This window comes from Wyeomyia smithii, chromosome 3, assembly GCF_029784165.1.
Source record: "Wyeomyia smithii strain HCP4-BCI-WySm-NY-G18 chromosome 3, ASM2978416v1, whole genome shotgun sequence".
In the NCBI taxonomy this organism is placed as follows: domain Eukaryota; kingdom Metazoa; phylum Arthropoda; class Insecta; order Diptera; family Culicidae; genus Wyeomyia; species Wyeomyia smithii.
The window spans coordinates 70,312,633-70,339,765 of NC_073696.1; the positions used below are offsets into that span (position 1 = coordinate 70,312,633).

The window sequence follows — 27,133 nt, forward strand, 5'->3', positions numbered from 1 at the left end:
TTAAATAAGTATCAAGTGCCCACACAACGGATTGTGTGGAGTTCTGCCGGAACAACCATTCCATTCCGTATGTGTACGGATTAACGCGGTATTATAATTAAAACTTAAAATTGCGAGCACATTGTGCAGAGCCTCGGAAAATGCAGCGGCACGGACACGAGGAACTCGCACTGCATTTCCACTGAGCGGCAGCTGAGCTAAATGCAATCATCATCATCATGGCTAGCACGTGCTTTATGGTTCCAGCTGCTGCTCATCCGAGCTCGGAAAAGGCGGATTATGTTTCAATTCCCTCAATTCGTTACAATGATGATAAAATGTTTAACAAGTATGCAACGAATCACTTTCACAGAGGCTTTGGGCTGGATCAGCACTAAGATAGTTTAGCATTTGCATAGGCATGACCAGTCATATCGCAGTGCATTCCGACTCACAACACTAATGTGACATTTATCGAAACAGATAATTTCCTCCAATTATCGATTTGCGAGAAAAATTTGTCAACATCATCCTCAATTATCTCCGACGAAAAACCCTCCATCAAAAGTGCACCCGCGCTCAGATGGTCGGTCGTGGGACTGCCAGTCCTCGCAACAAGTTGGGAACTCGTCGCGAGTGTACATTCCCGGGGTGTGATAAATGTCATCTCATCCACCCGCGTTTGTCTGTGTCCCTCCGAGCAAGTTAAGACGTCGAGCAAAATGAATTTATACAATCTAGCCATCAACAGCGCAACAGTGTACAAAGCCGGTGCTTGGTGCTAATTTGTCTCCGCAAATTGCTGAAAAGTGCTTATTCCGTGCACTCTGTACTTTGTAAATGGGATGTGGGGGTATTTTCCTGATTCTTTATCTGTGCAGTTATTTCTCAACCTGTCCTGGTCTTGCACCTAACACGCGAACTGCTGCGGTGCAATTAAAACATCGTCAAAAATATACCATGCGGCGTCCGCTTGTCTCACCAATCACCTTACGCCTCCATCGGTTTAGAGTTTAACTTTTGTAATTTTTGTTTGTTTCTTTTCTTTGCAGGGTCCCGGATGGGGATACGAAACCGAACTGCCAGAGTGGGCTCGCGTAGACTGGCCCGAGCATGATTTCGCATGAATGACATCTGGATGCCTGCTGGACTACGCGGACATACATTAGCATGGGCTAATGCTGCCGTCAATCTCCGAGCTGGCCAGAGTGTAAGAAGCGTGAAGTGGAAAATTAAAAAAAAAAGAAACAATACTGTGACCAAATAGCTAACTGTGTGTGATTCGAACCAGTGTTCCCGAAAATGAGAAGCAGAATAATGGAGAATGAAAAAAAAAGACAACTAGACGGTAGCCAGAAGAGCGGATCGCATTCGCAGTTTGGCGACCAAGTGTTAAGTAATGCAAACTGATTACGCAAACATTCGACTCGCCTGGACGGGGGAAATGCCGTATGCAGTAGAAAGATTTGAGACAAATTTCAAGTTCTATAGCGCAAAAAGAAGGAGGCGACATTAGGGCGAACGTAGTTTTCTAAGCTTTATAGTATTTAGCTGTGCAGCAGAAGACGTTATTACATATAAGAACAATTTTGAGCAACAAGCGATAAAATATTGATATTTCCGTATGAATGATGAGACGAGGAAAGGATTAACGGAGCGATAGAGAGCGAGTGAAAGGCTTCGTTTTTATACGCATACATTTTTGATAACTAAAGAGATCCAATCGCATCAAATCCAACTGGCTGAAACGAAATGGTAAAATTTATACACATTTGCCCTGTGCAGTGAATAACGAAGCTAGAGCTACCCGTCTAAAATCCATAAGGGTACTCTCTAGCAATAGGGATTGTGACTGTTTTACTTTCTGTCCGTCGTCATTCAGCAAAAAAAAAATATAGCATCATCTGAATCCGCTTGGTAATAATTCCACGTCATACCCATCATCACGGTCATGATCTCCATCTCCATCTTCCCGGTCGTGTATATTCGTACCACCACAGAGTGGCATGCCAGTGGCGCACATGAATATAACATTTTCAATTTGTCGCTTTCGTTGCCGCTGCAAAATTGATTATTCAGACTTACAGAGAGCAAAACGCAAAGGGCAAAGCAATGCGAATGAATCCAGACGCGGACGTATACAACTTTGCTGCACAATTATTAGGTTAAGCATTCCTCCCTGAGCCTCTACCCACTAGTTATCAGTTCGGATTTCACCGCAAACGATATTGTCATTAATTTTACTGTCCACACAGTAGAGACACAGTGACAAATATTTGGCTCTTAAACCTCTCCGATTTATAACGAGTTTAATTAAAGCGAAATTGAATTTATTCGTTCTACCGTTTACTGGCGGCCATTGGCCCAACTGCTAATTTATGTCAATTTTTAACGTTGCAGAAAGCCCATGCGGTGCATGGTGTAATTTTCGGCCTGAATGCATGCCGCGATCCCATTTGCTGCCCGGTCGGAATCTATCGGACAATCGAGTTACATACATTTAATTTCGAACGAAAGCGGGCTTTGTTTACTTTATTTGCACCGTGGAATCGTTCGGTTGCGAATTGCGGCATGAGGGGGGTTACGGTAGCGGAGGGGGTCAATCGAAATCCAATCACACATCTTTAGAAGTTACAGTGGTAGCGTTTGCTGCAGCATTCGGTGGGTTTTCTTTTGTTAGTGCTTGATTAACTCAGAACATGGTGTAAAATTTAATGCTTTAGTTTATCAAAAGAGTTTTTCGGTCACTTGGTTTGGTGTGTTTTTTTTTTGTATCAGAATTTGTTCTGTGAAACATGAACCTAAAGGCTAAAACTTATTATTGCCTACATTCCCCTGCATTAATTAGTCAGTTATTGGTCTGCTTGTTGCGTTGTGATCTTTCATTATTAACGCACATGTTTAATTAGATTCTCTTTAGATGTGTAAAGTAAACGATGTTTATGCGTACAGTTGGGAAAACTTTATGACATACACCAGCACAGTTCAGAGTGTCTTTGGTATCATTGAAAAGAGGCTGTTGTAATTTTTATTGATGCTAATCGTACTACAACGCTATGCAGGTTTAATTTTACTTTTGTTAAAAAAAATTTCAGAATTTTTCTCTGTAGCGATGTTTTCTGCTTTTTTCTGATTATGCTGTATGCATATTGTATACTTTTAGGTGTATTATAAGTGTTCAAAACTGCCTTAATTCTACTTGGAAAAGGCAGCTTATTGATTTGACTCAGCCGAAATCCGCCTAATGCCAGCTCAATAAACAGTAAATCAACAAAATTGATTGTTGAGCTTTCAAAATTGCTAATAATCGCCTCACTGGATTCACATTCAATAATCGTTCTCAAATCACATCGCAAGGTGGCAAAAGCGTTTATGCCCCTGTCTTAATGCAATGCTTTCACAGGAGCGAATAGAAGCTGATGAATTGCATGATATGAATGTGGATACAAGTATAATGCTCTCATCCTCTTGCTTGTGAGTCATTCCATGCTACTTCACAAATCGATCCTGATCGACCATTTCCGATTTCGCTTAAACATATTAGAGTTGTTCCTTTTTGGTAGTAAGGTCATTTTATGATATCCACTATTTATGTTGATTCGCGACTGCTGTCTCAAAAGGACCTAACCAAAATGGTGACTGATGGATATATATATGCCATCCAACCCGGGATTTGTCAGCCATCTCTTCTGGGTCAGAAAACTAGTCTTTCTTGGTTAAGTATTCGAGGAAACTTATTCAAGAAAGTTTGATATTGTGATCGCCATGAAGTGGCTGACAAACAATGGATTTCTATGGCACACTGACACAATCTCACCCCGCCTTACGGTACTTCAAGTGAAGATATGCGGTTGTTCTCAAAAGGACAGTTGGTTTTAGTTTTCACAAAACTGTGGACATACTTGTATGACGGTGCTTTTCACACAGATGGGAGATCCAAAATTTAGCGCTGTAGAAAACATGCTATAATCACTAGTGCGCGGTCCGTCCATTCCCGCTGCGAGATATTTAAAACCGCAACCTACTGCGCTGCGACTTGTTTTCAGGTTTTCAATTCCGAAAACAAGTCACCTCCGTAAGACCTAACTAAGTAACATCAAAATTCAAATTTCCTTTAATATCTTGATAGTTTCTAATACTACAATAAAGGTTGTTGCACTATTGGATGCAATAATAGAAGGGTTATAATAAAATTATGTTGAATTTACAGGCTATTTTGAGTAGTAAAATTTTGCTAGAATTGTTTTCCTCAAAGTAATAAACACTATGGCAAATTTGTTCCTTAGAAAACTGAGGTTGTAGTTTTAAACATTCGAAGCTGTGATTTTTTTTTAAAGTTTTTCAAATTATTGACATGCACACATTGAGAAATTGTGTATGCAAAATGCTTATTCATCAATATTACAATAGCACACAAATTAAATAATTATTCCGCAAATTTCTCAACTTTAAACATTCGAGAATCAAGGAAAGGTTTAGGTCTTGTTTTTTTTTTTGGATAAAATTGTAGAAAAATGTTTTTTTTTCTGTTCACGAATTTAGCCAAAGCGCCCTATGGAAGTAACATGAGACCTTTTCTATTCTGTAACGACGTTTTAAACGGCATCCCAAACAAAACCACTTCTTACCGGTTTTTAAATCAGTGTTTCTCTAATTTTTTTATCCCTTGATGGCAAACGGAAAAAAATAAGTAATTAAATATATTTCCAAAAAAAAACACTAAAAGTATTATCTCTGTAAAATCCCAATAAAAAACATCAAAGGTAATATTTCTCAAACAATATCGTCTTCGATATGCCTCATTTCTGTAAACAATGTTATAGTGATGCCTAAATTTGGCGAAGAGATACATACTCATGAAGATTTCAAATAAGAGCGTCCTCCGCGGGATGGGATTTGCCGGGAAATTCCCAAATCCAGGGAAATTTTCATTCAAATCCCGGGATCTAAAAAATAATTTTCTACAAAGAAAATTATTGAAAAATCGATTTAAAACTACAGGCTTTTGTCATCTCTTTCACTTTTTATCTATTATTATGAATATGCTCTCTGGAGCGCTAATGGAATGTATGAGAAATGGGAAATTGACCTCCGATAGAGCGATAGGGCTGTAGAGTTTCTCGAAAAAAGGCCTATGCAAAATTTGAGCCCAATTGACGATGAAAAATTGCACAGATAGTAAATAGTACATGAAAAGTAGAAATCGAAACATTGTCTTTGATGCAAAATGTCTTAGAAATGTATAAAGCGTAGAAAGCTGGAGCTCTTTCAGAATATTTTTTTGAAAAAAAAATCTACTAGCGAAGATTAAAAAAAATGGAGATGAAAGAATCTTTCAGTCCAGCAGTCCAGTCTTAGGAATTTTTCTTCAAAATATTTTTTTTTGGGACACCAAATCTCTACATTTTATGCATTTCTAAGATATCTGGCCTTCAAAAAAATCCATCCTCAATCTTATTTAAATTTGGATTAGAACGTTTTTCGAGAAGACGGAATTCTGAAGCCATCACCCCCGTTCCCCGTTCCTGAACGACTCTCCGTCTTTGCTTCGGCTTTTTTACATTGAAAATAATTACCAATTTGTTTTCAGATCATTGAATTATGGTCTCAATCTTTTCTCCAAAATGACCACAATAGAATTTAATCTGAACAAAACGCTTCGTTTTTACTTTTCTTTTAACGTTTAATATTTCCAGGAATCTTGGGGTATCAAATTTTCATTTGCCGAATTCCAAAAAGCTCGTCGGGAAATGGACGCTTAAATTCTTTAAGTTAAACTGAAACAAATTCAGTCTTTCAATAAAATTTAGTAAATATAGCGCTGAACAAGTCTCGTGATTATCACCTCATTGTATTCAAAATCTTGAAAGCAACCCCGTAACACTCGTATGCGAGTGCAATATAAAGTAAGTCACAGTGAGTGGTTTGCGTGCAATCTTGCGGATACAAGTGTAGTTCATTTCACTGTTTTGGCTTGTATGTAATCAATTACCAAGTAGGGATGGAAAATATCAAATAAAATCGCTATCGATAATCATCGATAATTTTCCAATTCTATCGACAGCTATCTATAATTATCGATAGTTTGACGGTTGGAAGCAGATGCAGAAAAACAACAAAATAATGCTTCCGTTGTGGGCAGGAACAATATTAAAAAGTTTATTCGCACTTATGCGAAATCTCGCCGTTGTTCGCACGAGTTGAAGTGAGTGAAAATGATTATCTCTCATTTTTCCTACAATTTTAAAGAGGATTTCGTTTAAGAGCAAACAAGTATCGAATTCTCATCCAACACTGGCAAGGCCAATTTATTTTTTTCAGTTCTGGCATCATTGTGGAGTATGAATGCCAATGCAAGGGAATATCAATAACTATCGATAACGCTGAAAGCTTAACGATTCTATCGATAGCTGGCAACTATCGACAATTATCGATAGGTTTCCCATCCCTATTACGAAGTATTTTCATCAAGTTACACATTCTACATTAACGTTACAACATTTTGACTATTCTTTTGGCATAATTTTTGCTCTAACTCGAAAGATTTCTTGGAAACCCTTCAATATTATAATAGGGTTGGAAAGTACATAAAATTTCCTAAAAGATCAACATATGAGAAATTTCTTTACTTTGTTTTTGTCACACTGGAAAGTGATAATGTAGCGTGATGTTACAACAGACAGAGATATTAAGGTGACGGACCTTTTCTCATTAAAGTCAAAAACTCTGCACTGTTTGTAATTTTAAAACGATTTCTTCCAAGGTTGCATATTCAATTCTGGGGTGTCAATTCCATTCAATTGGCCCCGTGCCGATAACTTGTTCCACAAGTACAATTTTGAAATATGATGTACGACAAACTTGCAGTCCATGAGTAATGCTACAAGTTTGTCGAAGAAAGCAGTGCTCTAACTCTTACGCCTAAAGTGTAAGAGCCAATATTCAGTGGGATATTCAGCCAATATTCGAGGTGAATATAAAAATATTCACCGCGAATATTGGCTGAATATTGCACTGAATATGGGCTCTCACACTTCAGGTGTAAGAGTTACAGCATTGCACTATTCGACAAACTTGTAGTACTACTTAGGGACTACAAGTTTGTCATACATTGTTTCTCAAAATTGTACTTATGGAATGAGCTATCGGCACGCGGCGGAAAAGCACTTTAGAATTGAATATGCAACCTTGATTTCTTCTTCCATGATTAAATCGAGAAACGATAATCAAAAATTTTGCCGTGTTGAGACTGGCGATAACTGGTAGAATACATTTTTGAGAAGCTTTTATTTTTAGTGATGTTATAATGCTCATTTTTTAGCGTTGTAGTCTCACGAAAATATGAATCAGTCTATATATCCATTATTTATCGTGTATTTCTTACATATTTCTATAGGAAATAATTCGAAAACTGGTTCTTCATATTAGTTATCATAACACTTCGTAGTAGGGTCATAAAATTTCTTGAAAATTTATACAGAAGCCAGTACAGTCTTACCTCGACTTAAGGCAACCTCGATATAACGTAACTTTTTTAGATATCTTAAAATTAAAGTACAACAATGATTTTTGGGGTGTTTAATGTTCCAAATCAATGTGTTTAGTATGTTTTGAAACCAATAAGTACCGTAAAATGGTGAAAATTGATCTCTTTTTCTTTCGCTGTCTTCTGATTGATTTTTTTGTCATCGAAAATTGTCTTGAAAAGGCATGAGAAAGATTTATATATACTGCTAGGAGATAGGAAATAAGTTTTTGCACACCTTTGAGTAACCATCAACAACTTTGCATCAATGAAAAAACATGTTTTCGTGCTTCGATATAACGTAACTCGATATAACGTAGCGAAAAGAAAAATAAAGTTTCCTTATGTTGAGTTATGACTGTACCAGTAAACATTGGCCAAATTATCCTCCCTCAGAAGAGTCAACGTGGCTTATGAATGATAGCTTATCGTAACGCTCAGCGCGTTGAATGTATGGGAATGCTGAACAAAACTGAACAGTGAGGATTTTCAGTGAGAGAATGTAAGTTTTGTAATTGTGAGTACCTAACTATTTTCATGAGTAACTCATGTGTTAGAAAAAGTCGCAAAAGTGTCTGATATGACATTAGGTGTGTACTAATTTCCTTTTTTGTTCGAGCGTATTTTAGATGCTGACTGAATCCATTTTTTTTTAAATGAGCTCGTAAATGCGTCAAAAATGCTAATATTTTTGAAAATCCATGAAAAAAAATTGAACTAAAAATGCCAGTTTAAACTTTTTAAGTTCCCGTACAATTTGCTTGATATTTTTATACTCATAAATATCAGGATGTTAAAAGTCTCCTAAATGAAGAAAAGTAATTGTTGCAATGTTGCAATGTGTAATGTTTTTAAAACCACGTGAAATACGTAGTAAATGTAGTAATTTGAAAATTTGCGTTGAAAACTACGATTCTTCAATAATCCGCGTTAATCAAAAAGCCACTCCGACATATCCGCGTAAAAATTCACGACGAAAAAGACCTGCATGTATTTTTCAATATTTTTTAATATTCCACCCAACAGATATTTTATTCATTGTTGTACGTAATCTATGGTTAACCTGTTATCTATGGATGATTGATACTTTTGAAAAAGGTCCCACTTTTTCATCAAAATAAATTAATTTTTTTGTGAAGCTTTGAGTCGGTCAAGTGACTGATGGTTAACCTACAGTTTTTTTCCGGAATATTTTTTTGTTTTAATGTGGGTTAAACAAATTTTTTTTCTCAGTGATATTATAGGTATAACGTAACCTGAAGGCCCAAATACACACACGGCGCAATGACACCTTCTCCATACAAAATAGAAGGCGTGATCGCCATCCCGCCTTTCGTTTTGTATGGAGAAGGCGTCATTACGCCGTGTGTGTATTTGGGCCTTGAGTAAAATGCATTAAATATGTTATCAGACATAGACAAACATTTAAAAAAAAAATTGGGGCTTAACCTGGTTGTAACTTGAGTTGTACCCAACCTAAGCTGAGCTTTTCTAGCGTCATATTGAAGGTGTTTTTTGACATTACTGGGATTAAATTTCAAAAATTGGTTTGTCGGTGTACCATCACTGAGAATGTGTTTACTGTACAAGACTCCTGATTATCACTTCATAGTACCCAAAATGTTTTCATGATTCCCGAATTGCTTCGAAGCACAGTAACAGCGTTAACACTTGTGTACTAGTGCAACCCACGATGTGAACGTTTTGCGTGCAAGCTTGCCGATACAAGCGTAGTATTTCACCTCTAGGCTTGTATGCAATCAGCTATGATGTGTATTCATCAAGTGTCAACTATCAAGTCTTCATAGGCAAAAGAATTTAGGTAATTCCGAGATATCAAATTAATGAAACTTCATTTCCCGGAATAGTTGCCTTCAGTGCCTTCTTCGATTAAGGTTGGATTTCTTGAATCGATTCAAAACGTTATCCACGGAGCGGTCTCCAGAGCTTGGCGAGTAGCCTGAAATCCGATAATAATGCGTTTAGATAGTCACGATTCTTCTTCTCACGGACTTAAACGCAACGCTTTTTTTTCGCAGAAATTACTAGTCTTTGGTACCAAATGAGATTTTACTCTCTTGATTGCTCGAATCTTATCTGAGTATTATCTCTAAGTATAGTTTTTTTTCTAAAAAAAACCCTCGAAATACCTACTTGAAGGTAGAATCATTTTTTTTTTTAAATATCATTACAAGGGAAACAAGGGTAAAACATATGCATTGAACCAATGTTAATGGCAAGTCATGAAGGACTTCCAGTGACTAACGGTGTCATAGAAAATTTATGTTAGTTTTGACTTTTAATATTTTGCTTTCCTTCAACTACAATGCACTTCATGATTTCCGATGTTTCACATTAATTCTTTCATTACCAATTGCAAAAGAATGTTTGATCATTCGTGTTACTTTCCCCTGCTCGAGAAGACTCAAGCAAACGCACCCCGTACGGTTCCATCACCCAGCTGGCCCAGCTCGGCTACTATATTCTGGCTTTGCATTTAAATGCCCCACTTTGCAGTTTATAAATTTTATTGTATGCTAATGAATACGACACGACATGGTGTATGAAACGATGCGAGAAAAAAACTGAAATAAAATAAAATAAAACAAAAGCAGCGGGATCCCTGACGGTTTCCCTGCCTGCTCATTTCGCGTTGGATACTCTCTTTACACGGATTGTAACTTAATTTATTATCATAATAGTTTCCCCTTTAAATCGCTTGTTGAACAGAATGATTCAGAAAAAAAAATTAATGACAATATAGCATATAAGAGAACTATTGGAGCAGAAAGAAAAAAAAACCCGCAGCGGAGATATTTTTAATGTTGAAAAAAAAAAAGAAAAAAAATATCCGCAACATCAGTAGCCGATAATGAGATTATCCGTAGTGAGATCGATTGTTAGCGATATTTTTGCAAATGAAAACTAGTTTTTAAACGGCTGTAGGATGCTCTAGAAATCGTTAATTTTTCAAACAAAACAAAAACAAGATCAAACTGAAACGCGATAATTTCATTTCAGAAATGAAGCAAAGAACAAAATGGTTTAGAATTAGACGAACAAGACGTGAAGTTGAGAAAAGAAAAAAATCGCTGTTCGATTATTTTTATTGTGTAAGTGCTGGCCTACGCTGTGTAGTGTTGATTTTCTCCTTTGCCGTGTGATCCTATCGATAAGACGAAGAAAAAAAGTACACCAGACATGCTTGAGCAGCAGCAGCAAAAAAACCCCGTAAGGTGACAGCTGTTGATCGGAAGGATTTGTTGCCTCATCAGAAAGACAAGTTTCCTCGCGCTGGCTCCGAGACGGCCCGCCTCTCCCACTTCCCTTTCTTCCCAAAAAAAATCTCATTTCATCGTGATTAAAGCTATGCAAGCAAAAAAAATTGAGGAAAAGATGAAAAAAAAAACGCCATCCTATTATCAAGCCAACCGCACTCGTGAAGACACTCGAAACGAAAAGCATTAAACGAATAAAAGACAATTTTATTATTATTATTATTATTTATTTGTCCAGTAGTGTAAAGGTTGACCTTTTTAATTTGACTACTTCCGGTTTAACATTCGTCTCTCAATCATTTTTGTGTTAAGTAATTGATTTACCTAACCTAACCTAATCTCTCTAAGCGTGGTTCCAGAAATTCAAACAGTCTCTCTTGAACATTACCTCCGATGCAGAACTTTTTACTCTGGCTGGCAACATATTCCAGCTAACGACTCCTCTAACGAACAAGGAATTTCTATAGATTGAAGAACTATTTGATGGTACAACTAAGTTTTGAAGACGTCGACCGCGTGATGGAATCAATTTTCTGTGAAGTGATGACGGTATACAAGTTGTCATGAGCTTTTTCATAAAAACACAGGAACGATACGCATATAATTTTTGAAGTGGGCATCCAATAAGATTTGAGTGCAAATGACTTACACGGGAGTAGCGATTCAGCCCATAAACAAATCTCACGCAACAGTTCAGAGCAACACTTAGTTTACGCAGTTCACCGGCACCTGGATCGATGTGAACCACATCTCCGAATAGAAAATGAGGAAGAATCAAACTTTTAAACAGCTTCAGTCGGGTACGAACTGGAGCAGAGGTAGCACAACTATATAGCGTTCGTAAACCGGAATAAATTTTCCCACATTGTTGTCGTATAAGTCCATCCCATTTTAGATCGTTGCGAAAGACGTAGCCCAGGTTGTTTGCATTATCTGTCCAGTGAATTACTTCTCCGTCCATTATAACGTCAGGCAGTGTATTATGGTGAGCAACATTCCGTGTTCTGGTTTTTATTAATAGGGCTTTACTTTTGCTTTTATTGACAAGCAGTCCATTTCGGCGAGACCATTGTGTAATCCTTGCAAGATCCTCGTTAACCAATTCAACAATTTCGCTGGTACCAAGACCCAACCGGCTTATGTACAACTGTACATCATCAGCATACAACTGAATGGTGCAGTACTTTAGAACATTAGGCAGATCATTAATGTAGCAGCAAAACAACAGCGGGCCAAGAACAGATCCTTGCGGCACTCCTGAAGTGATCACAGAACTATTTGATCGTCGATCTCCACAGAAAACGGTTTGTTTTCTATCTGTTAGATATGAGTTGATTAGATTTACTGCACCAGAACTGACATTAAACTGTGATTGCAGTTTTACGCAGAGCCTGTGATGATTGATTGTATCGAACGCTTTGGAGAAATCTAGCAACAATAGTATAGAGCCAGCCTTTTTATCAAACGCAACAGCTAGATCATCGTACACCCGGATGATCGCTGTTTTAATGCTGTGACCTTTTCGAAAACCTGCTTGAAACTCTGATAGTAAATTGTTTCCAGTGATGTAAGAAGTCATCTGCTTCCCAATTAGCTTTTCGAAGACTTTCGAGAGAGCGCAGAGGATGCTTATAGGCCTCAAGTTTGTTATTGAAGTCAAATGGCGCTGCTTTCGGACAGGAATTATTTTCGCATGTTTCCAGCAAGAGGGAAAAACACTGCTTTGTATAATGACATTGAAGATATGCGTAATTTGATTGACGACCAACGGTAATATGACCTTAATAAATTTTATCGGCAGATCATCGAGTCCTGTTGCATTCGATTGCACGTCTTAATTTAACGAGAAACTGCGACGTTTAAAACCGCCAATTATCTTTACGATTCTTCGGTAGTAGCTGCTACTCTTATCAGTTAGTGTTGATTTACGTTGTATTTAGTTTGTAGTTTAGAGAACTATCGTTGAATTCTTCTATAGATTGTAAAACCGAGCGCAACAATTTTCACGTTTTATCCTGTACTCTAGGGTCCCAGCCTTAGGATACTGTATCCTTCCCATCGTCGTTGTTGTTGTTTACTTTCTTTTGATTTACTTTGAGCACACTAGCTCAAAGTCTCTGTTAGTAGTAGTAGCAATAGTAGTGTAGTACTGTAGTGAAATGTTCTGTTACGAAACTTCAAACGGCAAACCCACTTCAATATTTTAGTTCTGTAAGGAAGCATCAGTTTTGGACCTTCAAGCTGCAACCAAAATTCAACTATCTTATATATTATTTATATTTGTTTGCTGTGTTTATTTAGTAATCTGCGAAAGCGGAGCCCTTTTTGTCATGTTGAACAATAAAAGTTTCATTTGTTCAGAGTGTTTATGTTTAGTTTCTGTGTTCGAATATTGTGAAACTTTCTTTTCAATCGTTTTGGTTTTTAATTCTAAATTCAACTAAAAAGATGACAGGTTTTGCATAGGTATAACGAGTGACACACGGCAGTGGAAGAAGCAACAGGCAACCTTTTTATTAGTCCGATCTAAGTTGATTTCCCGCCATTAGTGTGAATGCTGTCATTGACACCTTCCATCCTCTGCACAGTTTGTGGTCACACACACACTTCAATCACGGCAGGGAGAAATCACCAGAATCGGAAGACAGCTCCGCTGAATTACCACCCTTAGAGAGAATTCTAGAGCAGCGGGAAACAACTCTAAAAGGAAATTTAGTAAACTGATTGCCAGTGAGTGCAGCGGGAGTCGATGTCCTAATGTACGAAAGTCTCCCTATCGCTGAGACGAAAGTAACAGCTTGTTATCTATTTTGTTCGTTTCCAATCCGGAGACGGTTCATTGCCCAAACCCAAACTCAAACTCCCTTCCGGTTGGAAATTTGTTATTCCAATACATCTTGGTAGATGTTAGCTTACGACAAGAGTGTCTGAAGGTGATTGAAAGCTCAAGCAGAATAATTATCATGCTGTTTGAAAACCAAAAAAAAAACCTATAAAGAGGAAAAGTTGTCGAAAGTGGAGCGAGAGAGAAAAAATCAAATTGTGCCTTTTCGTAGTGAACAGTTGATAGCGGTGAGGAAGAATAATAATAAACCGATAATAATCACAAGATTCCAATAATAAAGTGTAGAATCAGTAAACCGGAGAACTACTTTTAGACTCGCAGGGCTAAGGATCAATATTTGAGAACAACAACCATTCTGTACAATAAAACAAAAAAAAGTCGTAGCCGAAACATAGAAACCAGCCGATTTCGCCGGTCAAGCAGCAAAAAATTTTTATTCCATTCATTGTGGGAAACTACAGTCACATCACATTTTCCATTTGAATATCAGAATATCTTGTAGTTCTTTACAAGTAGTTTAATATCTAGAGTTAAGAACAGGTGAATCGTCAGTTTGATTACTAGTAAGCAAAGACCCATTCCTGAATCCACAAGAAGAAAGGGAAATATTTTATAACAAAGTAAAATCAAAAGAGATACAGCAACAAACAACCAATCACATAACAACAACAGCTACAAAAGAAAAAAAAAATCAAATTCAGCATACACAGAAAGCGTTTCATCTTTGTACTTTCATGTTATATCTATATACTGTAAAACGGAAGGAACTACTCACTACCTATATCTCTTTACCGGTAAGCTCATCTCTGACCGCAAATCAAAGAAACAACCGGCATTCTCTTCTAACTTCTACTCTTCTATCTACTATATATTAATATATATGTATACAAAACAATACAATACAGTGCGTATAGGTACTAAGAAACCCGTCGTTCCCCGTTTTATACAGAGAGCTTACCGTCTTGGGTCCATTTTGGACCCACTCGCATCGTTCATGAGATTATTAACTGAAGTGTGATATGATTTTTTGTGGAAGTTTTCTTAGAACTTTTGTCATTCCAAACATCGAATGATATTTATTCTTTACTCAAATTATTTGTTCTTGAGTCGTTATTTAATGGGGTATTCAATATTACTTTAGCAGTGTTTTGTGCTGAAGCTTCTGTAATTATTTGCCTCGATGATATAAAGAACCTTTTGTTTTCTATTCTAATGTTTTTCTAGTTTAAATTTGCTCAATTTTTTAAATCTTCACAGAAAAACAAGGTGTAATTGTTTTTAACAGTTATACTTCCTTCAGATCCTCTGTTACCGAAGTTCTGAAAATTTAATTGAATTCGTTTCTTTTTAGCAAAAACCACTTGAGCTGCTTAGCAAACTCAAGGATGATTCAATTTCATTTTTCTTTGCTTTATCACTAAAAGGCAAAGATTCTGGTTGGTATTTGTGACGTTTCGTTTGATTTTCGTGGCTTTCATCCACAAACACCTAATAACTCCCAAAGGTTACGGGGTGAACATTATAAACATGATTCCAACAAGCAGATAGAACTGGAAGGGACGATAGTTAGAAATAAATTTCGCTTTAGGTCTCCAGAGTTTTTAACTAAAGTCGAAGTACTAGAACAATGCAATCTTCCCGAAAACTGACTTCTATCCTGTTAATGCGATAGTGCATGACAAATGAAAGTTGGCAGGTAATTGATTATGACAAGGTTTTGTATAGAAGATAACTATTTTATATATCACAAACAAACAAACGGAGCGCCCATGGGAAATCCACTCTCAATTTTTGTATATGAACTTTTATAGCAAAATTGTAAAATCACTGAGGAGCTCGTCTATTCGATTGAAAAAATTAGGTCACACATTATTAGCCATTTGATATTTGTGAGCTATATCAACTATTGTGATGATTTTTGGTATTTCGACACGCAATCTTCTTCATGAAATTGAACCTATACTTTATTGCAAGAATTTACCCTGCATATAAATAAAGAATTCCGTAACGTAAATGATTTTATTGACATTGTTGCCTTTGTTTCTACCATTTATTATCGGTAGTTTCCCAACCGGAATGATGCCCGAAGGCCAGAATTCGATTCTAGACGCCATTCTTGAATTCAGAATGACTTTTTCCGGTTTCTCGAATGCAGCCTAAAATGGCCAAATATTATCCAATATGAGTATTCCCGAAACCAGGATGATACCCAAGGCCCGAAAATCAGCTCTAGATGTCATTTTTAGATCCGAGATACCGGACTCACGGTATCTGGAAAACAGCCAAAAATCACCAAATATCACCAACAATGAGTGTTCCCGGAGTCGAAATGATGGTTAGAAGACGAGATTCATCCACGGATCTCATACTAAAATCCAAAATGGCGACTTCTGATTTCCGTAAAAGGGACTCTCTGGCACACTCTATTTGTGAAATCAGAATGATGCCTGGACGTCCGAAATCGACTCTAGACGCAATTTTGTAGCCTAGATGACAACTTCAGGTTTTTGAAAAACAGTCTAAAATGGTCAAATCCCACCCAATATGGGCAATTCCAGAGTTAGGATTTAACTCCAGGCGCCATTTTTCAATCCAAGCTTGCGACTTCCGGTTAACAGGAAACAAACTGAAATGATTGATCGAATGAGGCTATTTCCAGAATCAGGATGATGCTCGAAACCAAAACTGGAAACGATGATGAAAAATTCCATCAATCCTAGCCTTTCTGTGGCATACTTTCCACGATGTTTTTTTTTGTTGTACTTGAGTAATGCTAATTTTCCGTCTTTTCCTACCAAGTTTACTTCTCAGTAAAAATTTTTGCGAAGTGTTTTCTGCAATTTGAGCCTTGAGGGACTCTAGTGACTAGCAATTCAACTATTTGTTGACGGTTATTTTAGATACGATTAGGTGCAATCTAGCGATTTTGAATAAATTTCCAAAAAAAGACAAATAGTTATACATATTAAGCATTAGTTAATACAGTCAGTTAAGCATATAGTTAATACAGTCAAAAGCTTTGGTAAAGTTGGTATAAAAAATTTATAGATTATCTATCGAGTTCAGACAAACTTTTTTTTTGGTGCCTTGTTATTATATTTTATTATTGTTTTCAGTCATTTTATTTTTAATGAAGTCTTCTGAGCCCTATTTTATGGTCTTGACGTTTGTTTTAAGTTTCTTCTCGACAATTTAAGGATGGTCCTATTTGTTGAGAAGCTCCTAGTAAAGTTTCACTATTTGAAGTGAATCAAGTCGCCTTCGCAGCGTCTTGAAAAATTGTTCAAATTTCTGACAGAAACAAACTGTGTTACCAATCTCAGTAGAATCAGGCCTATTCAGCTACTTCAACATGGGTTTATTCGCGGGTTTCTCTTCACATACCCTTCTTACTTTTTTTTCCTCTGTGTGGACTCATCACTGCGACCAGAGACATTTGATCTATTGTGATACTGCCCAGGTGTTTTTCTGTACTCCGCACTTCATATTGTTGGCAGTATCACTATTGAGGTAAATTTATTTATATCCGTGCTTGTGTGTGAGAGTTTACCCCTTCGTTTCAAGCTTACCGAGCTCTTTCTATCCTACCACTATCGCCAAATTACAATTCCCTGAACTGAGGCTACACCTAATGTTTCTCTCTGGCCAGGTTAATTCTAAGAGGGACTTATTATGTCAAGAGGGGGAGTCTTATCGATACCTCGTTCCCGTGCCAATTCAATTCCCTGTAGAGGATAAATATTCCAGAGATCAGTTTTATTACAAGAAGGACTTATTTTGTCAAGAGAAAGCAGTCTTAGCGAAACCTCGTTCCTCCTACCAACACCGCGTCACAATCACAATTCCCTGAAGAGGCACTCAATGCTTCACACCTCTGGTCAGTTTTATCATAAGTAGGACTTATATTTTGTCAAGAGAAAGAAGTCTTATTGAACCTCATTCCTCCAGCCAAGACCGCGTCATAATTACAATTTCCTGAAGAGAACTATTATACGTTACTCAGAACAGTTTTATTATAAAAAGGACTTTTTATAGGATGAAAATCAGCAGGGGAATTTAGTGTGAAGGAAGGGTATGTAGTAGAGAGTCTGAGAATAAACCCATGTTAAAGTCCTTTGACAATCAAATGACCTGATTCTACTAAGATTCGAACCCACGACCACGCGCCTCTCACAGCGGACTCTGTAACCTTGCGGCTACGAAGCTCCAGCACCCTTCTTACTTACTTTCTTCTTACTTTTATGGCAACCGATCATAGAGATCTTATGTCGAATTAGGAATACGCTTCCATGAAACTCGATCTTGAGCTGCTCGGCAATCCTCGTCGACAGCACACTCCCAACGCGTTCGGGGTCTACCTCGATGTCGTCGGCTTCTATCCGGGTGCTGAATACTACCTGTGCCAGTCACTCATCCGCCATACGTGCTACGTGGTCAGCCCGCTGTAATCTTTCATTAGCTTGACAATATCAGCGTGTTTGTATACGTCGTACAGCTCGTGATTCATGCGACTGCATCACACTTTATTTTCTTGTTTACCACCGATCGGTCTCCTTCGACGTTTGCAGCTTATGTCCATAGACCACCACCGGGTGGATCAGTGTCCTGCAGAGCCCAAATTTAATGCGGATCTAAACTGTCTTCGAAATCCGTAATTGGTACTCTTCTTTGCCGCGTTCGTCTCTTCACCTCGCAGCTCACTTCGTTATCACACGTTTCGAGTGTACCAAGATCAGACTTCGAAAAGGTCACGGTATAACCACTTTTTACAGCTATAATGGTCTTCTTTTTCCTCTGACGGTGCCAAGGCTCGCTGTCTAATAGCAATTTTTTACAAACATGTAAAACGAAAACTCGCCACCACGACGATTTTTTCCTTGAACGTATTCTGACATTTTTTCTAGAAATGAGAATTACACACGTTGTGTGCGGAGATTTTGAAAAATATTTATATCATTGATGTTATAACAACATATATATATTTCGAAATAGACGAAAAGAGGCGAAAATAACATCGCCAAACAAATGAGAGTGTGCATCTCTTTAATGCGCGAGTGTCGAATGACCATCCTATTATTTGTATGAAAGGCGACCGACGGTTGTTCTGCATTTACAAGCGAAAGCCTACTGTGACGCACGCTAAGTAAGCGAAATCAATTGAAACTGTTGACCATTTATTGCGACTTTTACGCTAAATTGGACTACCCCGAAATACACGATTATCACAGTCGAATCTCGCCCACAAATTCGCAGTTTGGGTGATGGGTATCGATACTAGCGTTATCGAAACGCTTGACAGAAATATTTTATTATAAAGACAAAAAAAATTCTATCATGACTGCTACCTTGGTAGGTCAATGAAAAATCACTCCGGCAATGGTCAGTGTTTGATACCTATATATATTAATAAAGTATACTTGAAACCGTGAGGTCTGTTATCGATACAATGACAATTGAGAAAGTATCGATACTCAGTATCACCCAATCAATCATGTAACACTTAGTTTTGTTTCGAGATTCAACCTAATTTTCAACTAAAGCTGCTCAAAAATATATACTCAATGTTGCAAATGAAAAACAAAACAAACAATGAACCCAAAAAAACTGCCACTGCGCTACTGAGGTGTCAATTTGATAGCGCGAAATAAGAAATTGGGCAATGAATGATTATCACAGAAGTCCAAATAGTCATGCAAGGGGCAATACTAGCCTGACTAAGATAGACAAATTCAACATCAACCACTTCAAAAGTATCCCCATCCATCAGCACTGCAGCAACAATGTCCGTAAGACTAACACGTTCGAGGAGTTTTGTCAACGCTTTGACAAACGGGTGGTCATAGGTTCGAATCTTAGTAGAATCAGGCTACTCGGTATCAGAGGGATTAAGGTACGGGTTTATTATTAGGCTCCTCCACACGAAAACTTCACTTCAGACTGAGAAACTCGTACTTAAACCTTCGGAAATTTCATCCACCCATAGTATGTTATCCGCTGTAGTAACATGCTTGAGGAGATGATAAAGTCGATAAAGAAGATAAGAGAATAGTAAGTCTGGGTGAACACAAGCACTATAACACGCAGCAAATAACTTCTTAAAAAGTGCAAACAGCAAGAATTTAGACAATGCCACGAAAGAACGAAACTTACGGAAGAGAAGAAGTCCAATATCAGCAGCTTCCTTTCTGAGTGTCGTAAAAGTGTCTTCCACAGCTCTGATTAACGCTGACGATATCGATGTCGACGGTAAAGCCTAGAAGCACGTGAGATTTCGTGATCAGGAATGTTAATAAGATAGATTATCGTCGACAATCGTCCTGGCCGATGTTGATAACGTCTTGTATTGTTATTGACGATGACGATAGCGTCTTCAACCCTTTATAAGGCCGTGGAAACTACGCAAGGAATCGACATAAACTTCAGTAAAACGTATTCCTTACAGGAGGTACAACACATCTGTACCTTTGTTGAAAAATTCATTATTGAATCAATTGAAAAAATTGATGGCAATATAGTTGCCACTGCCCTGTAACCTCAAAACCGATGGATATATTTTTCTACAGCTGCACTGTAAGCTTGCTCTTTTGTAATTATAAAAAAGAAACATCATAGTAACCTAAATGTAACAATAGGACTTCATTTATTTGTAAGGAAAAGGACAAAATAAAAAATCATTCAAGTGGTATTCTGAAAAAAACATTTCGGAAGAAATTTGAAATTTGTCGTCCAGCACATCATGTATTTTAATAAAAAAAACTGCATAATCTAACACAGTAGGTCCTAAATGGAAAGTTTCTGGTGAAAAACTTATCAATTTGTTGGATTTTTACCAAATTAAAAATGAATTTCCTAAAAACGTTCTAAAACCGCGGTTTTTTTTACATACAAATGAACCCAAAATGAATATTGTACACTTCTAGCAGTCCTAGAAAAAAACTGAAGTGTTCGAAGACACCTTTAGCAGTCTTTGGTTAAGCCAAATTTAAAAACAATATTCTTAGTGCAGCGAAAAAAATGTATTTTGTTGGTGGCAATATAGTCGAAAAGTAGGCACGGTGTGAGGAAACGTTTTTTCACTTCGGAGGGCTGTAGATTTAGCATCACTAGGTAGAGATACTCATAGAGAGAGAGATAAGCGATGAAAAAACCGCCCATTTGGCAACTAGGTTTCACACGTCAGAGGTGCCAGATCTCTTTTCAAAGCGCAGTCTAACTATCTTTTTCATTCGACGCGTATAACCGGTGGTGACGATGGAAGTCCTGGGGAGGGGAATAATAAAGTGCATTAAAAAAATCGTGAAGGTGCTAAATTTTATGTTAATGTTTAATTTTATGTACTTTCACCATAATTGATCACTTTTTTTTGACCATATATAAGGTTTGTGAACCATCAGTTCAAAATCATAGTGATAAAGCCATTTTAAAGCATTCTCAAAGAGAACATGAAAAACGTGTGAAAATAAATATATCCTTCATTGCCCCTGATTGCAATACCTCTCAATGTGTAACCTTTCTTGTTCGTTTGGCTCGGATTTTGACATGTTCGTTTGGCTCACAGCATTCTCTTAGTATATCTCTCCCTCTGACAGGCAACAGGAAGGAACTTTTCCTTGTTTGGTTGTGTTTCTTTTCTCATCAGGAAGGGACGCACGACGCAGCTTTTATCTTGTTTTGTTGGGAAACCATGTTGAGGCCTAATATGCCACAACGCGTAGCGTTATACTGAGACGTACGCCGCCTTGAAATCTTTTGACAGATGATGTCCATCCTTCCCTATTTTTCTCTTGTTTCCTTCAACGACTATCCTATCTTTCTCTCCATTCAGCATCATTTCGAAATGTTGTTTAAAGGTTGTTACGGTCAAAAATTGATCATACAAAATATGTGTGTTTTTATTTCAATTTCAAACATGTTTTTTGTCAAGTTCAGTTCGTACAGAATAAAAAAATTTTAAAGCTTCCTTTTTAACGAATGCGAATTGCCGGCCTTTTACTTGAAATCTCCCATCAAATTTTGTACAGCCTTCTTGGTCACTTTGTTAACCGCAGAACGCCATCTTGTTGACAACTGTCTTTTGTGTCTTCTTAGACGGAGCCTTACGATATTTTTCTATAGAGCGGAGCTCACATCAGAGGGGGGGGAGGGGTTTGGCACCACCTGAACATTGTTCGCAGCATACCGCTCCATTGCCCTTTTTCCATAATGGCAAGATGCCAAAACCGGTCGGAACCGAATGGAACATCTGTGTTGCTTGAGGAAAGCCAACAGACGCATTTCCAGGCACTCCTGCACATACATTTCCTGGTTCCATCAATGTTGCTCTTCAAATCACAAGAACAGATGGCCCGCCACAAGAGGTTTTTTTTCACAAACTTCGACAACTTAGTGTTAGAAAATCTCTGCCACCTTTTTTCTTCCAGTTGCCGCAAAATATTACTGTCCTGTTTTGACATAAGTTTATCTGCTTAGGTCACGATTCAACGATTCGACATTCAACAATGTTGTCAACTTGGCGTTCGAGTAGGTCCGATTTTTGCGATGTGCGAGCAAAATTTTGATGCATTGTTTCTCTTGCTTCAACGCCATTCTCACAACTGAAGAGCAAATGCTAAAATCAAACATAAGGCATGATACTATACACGCACACTTTCAAAATGGTGTTCTGTTTTTTCGATACACGATAAAAATATTACGGAAATTTAAAGATGACCAATTTTTGACCGCAATACCATTTAGGACGACTGGCCACCTGCAACATATCAGTAATCAGGTTTTACCTCCCTGTCAATAAACATGGCAGGTACCGACACAGCACGGTTAACACGCGGGGCACAATCTTCAACAAATCCAGCCAGTTCACCTAATTCGCTGACGACGTTGGAATGACGGTTCAGTCATGCCTACTGCGGACTGCATAGGACCTTGGGGTCTGGTAAACGTTGCCCCCGTATCAAGTGCACCATGTACAAGACGCTCATCGACGTCCTCGACGAGCTCGAAACATGAACAATGCTCGAGGCTGGCTTGACGTTCGCCCCCAAAAAAAGACCCCATATCGATGACGTCGGTCTATCGTTTTTCGAATACCCTTTATACACCCTGTCGACTTTTCTCTTGACAAAGTATGTCTCTCTTATAATTAAACACAAAAATATTAGTCTTCTCCAGAATTGAAATGGCAATATTACCAGAAAGAACGAGGTTTCCACACTAATTTCTCTTGACAAAATGTCAACTCGGTATAGTAGAGCAGAAAATTTAAAACGGAAGTGATGAAATTTACTCACAAGTTCGGATGTGAATGACAATCAACTTACTCTCAATAGTGATATTGTTAATAACATGAAGCGTGGGTTGAAGAAAACGCCGAGGTAAAATGTAACAATAGACCAAAAGTTTCTACTTGTTGTGAGAAAAATTATCATAAATTTTACAATCCTGTGCCAGAGTATTGGTATCATACAGGCTTGTGAATAGTATACAGTAGCGCCATTTTCACTGTAAACCTGTTTAAATTTTTTGAGTGGTGGTAACTTACCAAGTCTGGCCAGAATTGGCAATCCACTTCTTGCTGTTCCAGAAAAGGCAGTAATCTCGTCTCTCCAGTAAGCAATACTCCGGCTAAATTAATTGAATCATGGTCGATACTTTTCTACTATATTAAAATTTTCTCTCAGAGCACTTTTTCGGTCAATTGAGGTGTGAAATCTCTGCTTATGAATTTTTTCGAGAAATAATTTTCACGTCAATATTACGTGAAAATTTATGTGGAATTTTTTACGTAAATGTTACGAGATTATTACTTAAGACAACCATTAAAGGGTCCAGTATGTTGTTTGGTATTAATTATGTGAGATTTTAATAACTTTTAGTGGATTTTCACGTTACTATTATATGCCAATATGGTATGTAAATTCACACCGGAAATCCACGTAACATTTCTTGTTTGTTTTGCGACGTTTATCAACAGCACATAAATTGTATGTGCTGAATATACTTTCCCATATGTTTTATAATCCACTGGTCTTCCACCTCTGGGCATCCGGGTGATGGTCTGACTTTTCTTGAATCGTTGCAGAATGTCACACATCCTACGCAAAATCGAATCGCGAAACGCTTAAAGCTATAAATGTAAACAAATCAACCTACCCTGATAACAAGTGCCTACTGTAATTCAATACATCCTCAGCTTCATTTGGTGAAATTCATAAAATAATACCTACTCAATTTAAAAACATCGATTTTATTGTTGCGAGTTTATCCGACATGAGGTTGGGTGATAGATTTTCGTCTTTGAAACCTATCAAAAGTTTGTACCAATACCTACGAAAAACCTTGATAAATTCCGTAACCTCTTCGACAACTTTGTCACACTATTCTGGTAATTAACTCTATACCACTTTTTTTCGAGAACTCCCTACCTCAACAGACAACGACACTACTTCAGATTGAATTTATTGTCTTTAATTCTTTTCCAGTTGACTTTCGTTGTTTGTAGTAGGACATTTAATTTATATGGGCCAAGGGTAACACTGGTTATTAGTGGAAAAGGACTTTTTATTTCTCACCTTTTAATGTTTCTATTTCAGAGACTTATAGGTATTTATATCACAGAGGCAAAAAATATACCGAAGAAAATTATAAGTTTTCAAAGCTGCTAATTTCATAGGTTTCATTGTTACTAGAGCTTAACATCATCATTCTCAAACTTCCACCTCCAACATCAATATCATTGTCTCCGTTCAACTGTTATTACCACATATATATATTTACCACTTAGATAGAGACATTCATAATCAAACAAGCATGGGAGCCAAACATGCACCGTTCATTCGTATCCATTTACTAATCGAAAGTCAAAGCTTTAATGTTTAAACAATAGATAACGAATCGTTCAATAGACCTCTACCTAGGACAACAGCAGCAGCTAGAAGAGCAAAAACCAAAAACAAACAAAAAACCCGAACCGATTTCAGGCACGAGCAAAAACAAAACGACGTAATATTATAAACCAAAAGGACAAACAAAAACGGATCCAATTACTCTTCATCGAGCTTTTTACAAAGAACACATAGTAAAACAAAACTAAAATAAAATCCAATGACATAATAACTAAAACAAACCATACTGACAGAGCTAACACGAGAAACTAATTTAAAAAAAGAAATGGCTGTTGGATTTTAGAGCAGCAAAGCCGGACGGAAGCTTCTAGCTTTTAGTGTAATTTCTAGTACATATAACGGAAGGGGTAAAGCAATTCCTTAGCTTTCCAGTACGCAGATTAGTTGGTTATGTTTTGTCGATAAGGTTTATTGTTTGAAAGACTTTTACTACATTATCATAGTATATAGCAAGCGGCCAGACTAGACCATAGATGGCGCATTTTCCTATTAAACGATACGTCGGGTAAGTTGGATTGGATGGAAGATTTTAGGTTTAGGTTCCTCCACTATTATTAGCTAAAGCCAGATCATTTGGCAAGACAGAAAAATTTAAACGTTGTAAATATTCGCGGAGGTAAACAAAAATATTCACCCAAAAATAAATATATAACTACACGTTCTTCACTCTAAACGAGTTGCGGTTTGAGCGCAGACGGATGTTAGTTTTGTTGAAAAAGGCGTCTGTTAAGCGATGAAATAAATATCAAAAACGTGCGTATCAAAAGTGAAACGTTTTTGAGCACACGCTTCCGATGGATGAAGCGAACACAGGTGGATGGTGGTGGAATGCTGAATAATTTTGTAATTTTTAAAGTGAAAAATAATTAACATATCTGCACAGATTGGCTGAAGCTATAACCGTAGATGTATATCACGGCCTGCAGCGCACGTAGAAGCTCTATTCCGGAAACACGACTTCCTTTTAATTTTATTCTATCATATATTTTTCCCCGAACCCCCGTTCTGATCCTGGGATACAAAGAGTGGAAACATCGCACTGCACTCAACCGAGTATGAATTCGACAACGAGAGAGAAAAAAATATTCCATTTCCAATCAAATTAAATCCGTTTTCAATGAACCGTTATGGGTATTTCCCGCCAGTTGTCGGGAGGGAAAAAACGTTGAATTTCATTTCAATTCTCCCCAATTTGGGGCACTCAACAACCAGGGAACGAATAAAAAGTTTCTCCCGAAATTTAAAAAACATCAACATAGAAACGATAAACTGAAATTTAGACTACTTTGAACTCGTTTCCGTTTCTTTCCGTGTGGGGGCGCGACGGTAGCCCACAGGTGAGGCGAAAATATCAAACTGCACACCGTACGCAGTCGGCACAACAATGAGCCTCTAGACTCCCGACTCGGAGGGTACGGGAAAGGATTCTTTTTCCTTTTTTGTTGGCAAAGTTTTACGCTCCACTTTGACTAATCTACCGCCAGGTTTTTGGAGGGTAACCGATAACTTTCCTGTGCATGCACAAGGAATAACTTAACCGGCGCGAAACCGGTACGAAATAGCCGCGATCAAATATGCGACAGCAGTAGAAGGAATAAATAATAAAATGGAATCAAATTCGATTTGAATTTTAACATTTTCCCGTGCGGCACGTGGTTGGAAGAAAGCTTTGCACCACCGGGCTGGGGTTGATCACAATAATAAATTAAGTGTGAATTTCCACCGGTGATTGCAACCTTTGGTGATACACATTCGAATCTTAATATAGTTTGCTCTAGAAGGGGACAGTGCAAAGCGGTTCGTTTGAGTGCGTGCGATGATAAGTACAATTATGATGGAACTGTTGCAAAATGCTATTTGATTGCTCTTGCTATATGAGTGTTTTCGAACTATTTGCAATGATGCAGCTGGAAAAGAGCAATAGGGGCAACAGATTATAATACTTAGCGGTATTTGTGTTTTTTAGGCTGAAAACCGCGTTATTTCTTATCTAAATGCATCTGCACGTTTGAAATATTGGTCGGCTGGCTGGAGGGGGTTCATGAGGTACATACAAATGAGGGACAGGCAAACAACACGTGCTTTTTGGTTGTGGCGAAGATCTCCAAAAACCAGCAAATGACATTTTAAATGGTATTCCGCGTTGTTCAACAGTGCAGGAAAGCATTTTCAGACGAAACATATTGAAACGTGTAAAAACATCTCCAAAAAATCTACCGAATATTGTTTTTTCCACACTGTTTTTGCAGTTCTACGTTATCAATGTAGAAAACAAAAGCCCTTTAAAACTAAGAATTAAACCATCTGCTGATATATTTTTTGTCGAAACTTTAAGTGAACTTTGGTAGAAAGTCTAGAATGACGAAATGTGAGACATTGTAAATATCCGTGAAGGCATAAAGCAGTGGAGCAGAAAATTGTGAATTTTACAACGCTAAATGAAGGCGCAGCTTAGTTATTACTTTTAAAGTGAAATAGCAGCTAAACTCAAATAGTTAAATGCTTGGTGTCAATGAACAACTTGTAGTGTGGACTTCACTGTTTAACCCATCCCCGTCGGAGAGAAATCAGTTTTAACCTCAAAAAATGAGCTTCGAACTCATGT

At 37.6% G+C, this 27,133-nt stretch overlaps 1 protein-coding gene across 4 annotated transcripts in view; it reads left to right on the forward strand.

Annotated features, from left to right (window-relative positions):
* The window catches only part of LOC129731391 (pseudouridylate synthase RPUSD2-like), a 503,699-nt gene extending 478,289 nt beyond the window's left edge, over positions 1-25,410 (forward strand). For all 4 annotated transcript variants that reach the window (XM_055691365.1, XM_055691364.1, XM_055691362.1 and 1 more), the window contains one exon: positions 1,032-25,410. In XM_055691365.1, the coding sequence (XP_055547340.1) occupies positions 1,032-1,106 (75 nt within the window). In that variant the 3' untranslated portion in view covers positions 1,107-25,410. The remainder of the gene's footprint in view (positions 1-1,031) is intronic.
* The last annotated feature ends 1,723 nt before the right edge of the window (positions 25,411-27,133 follow it).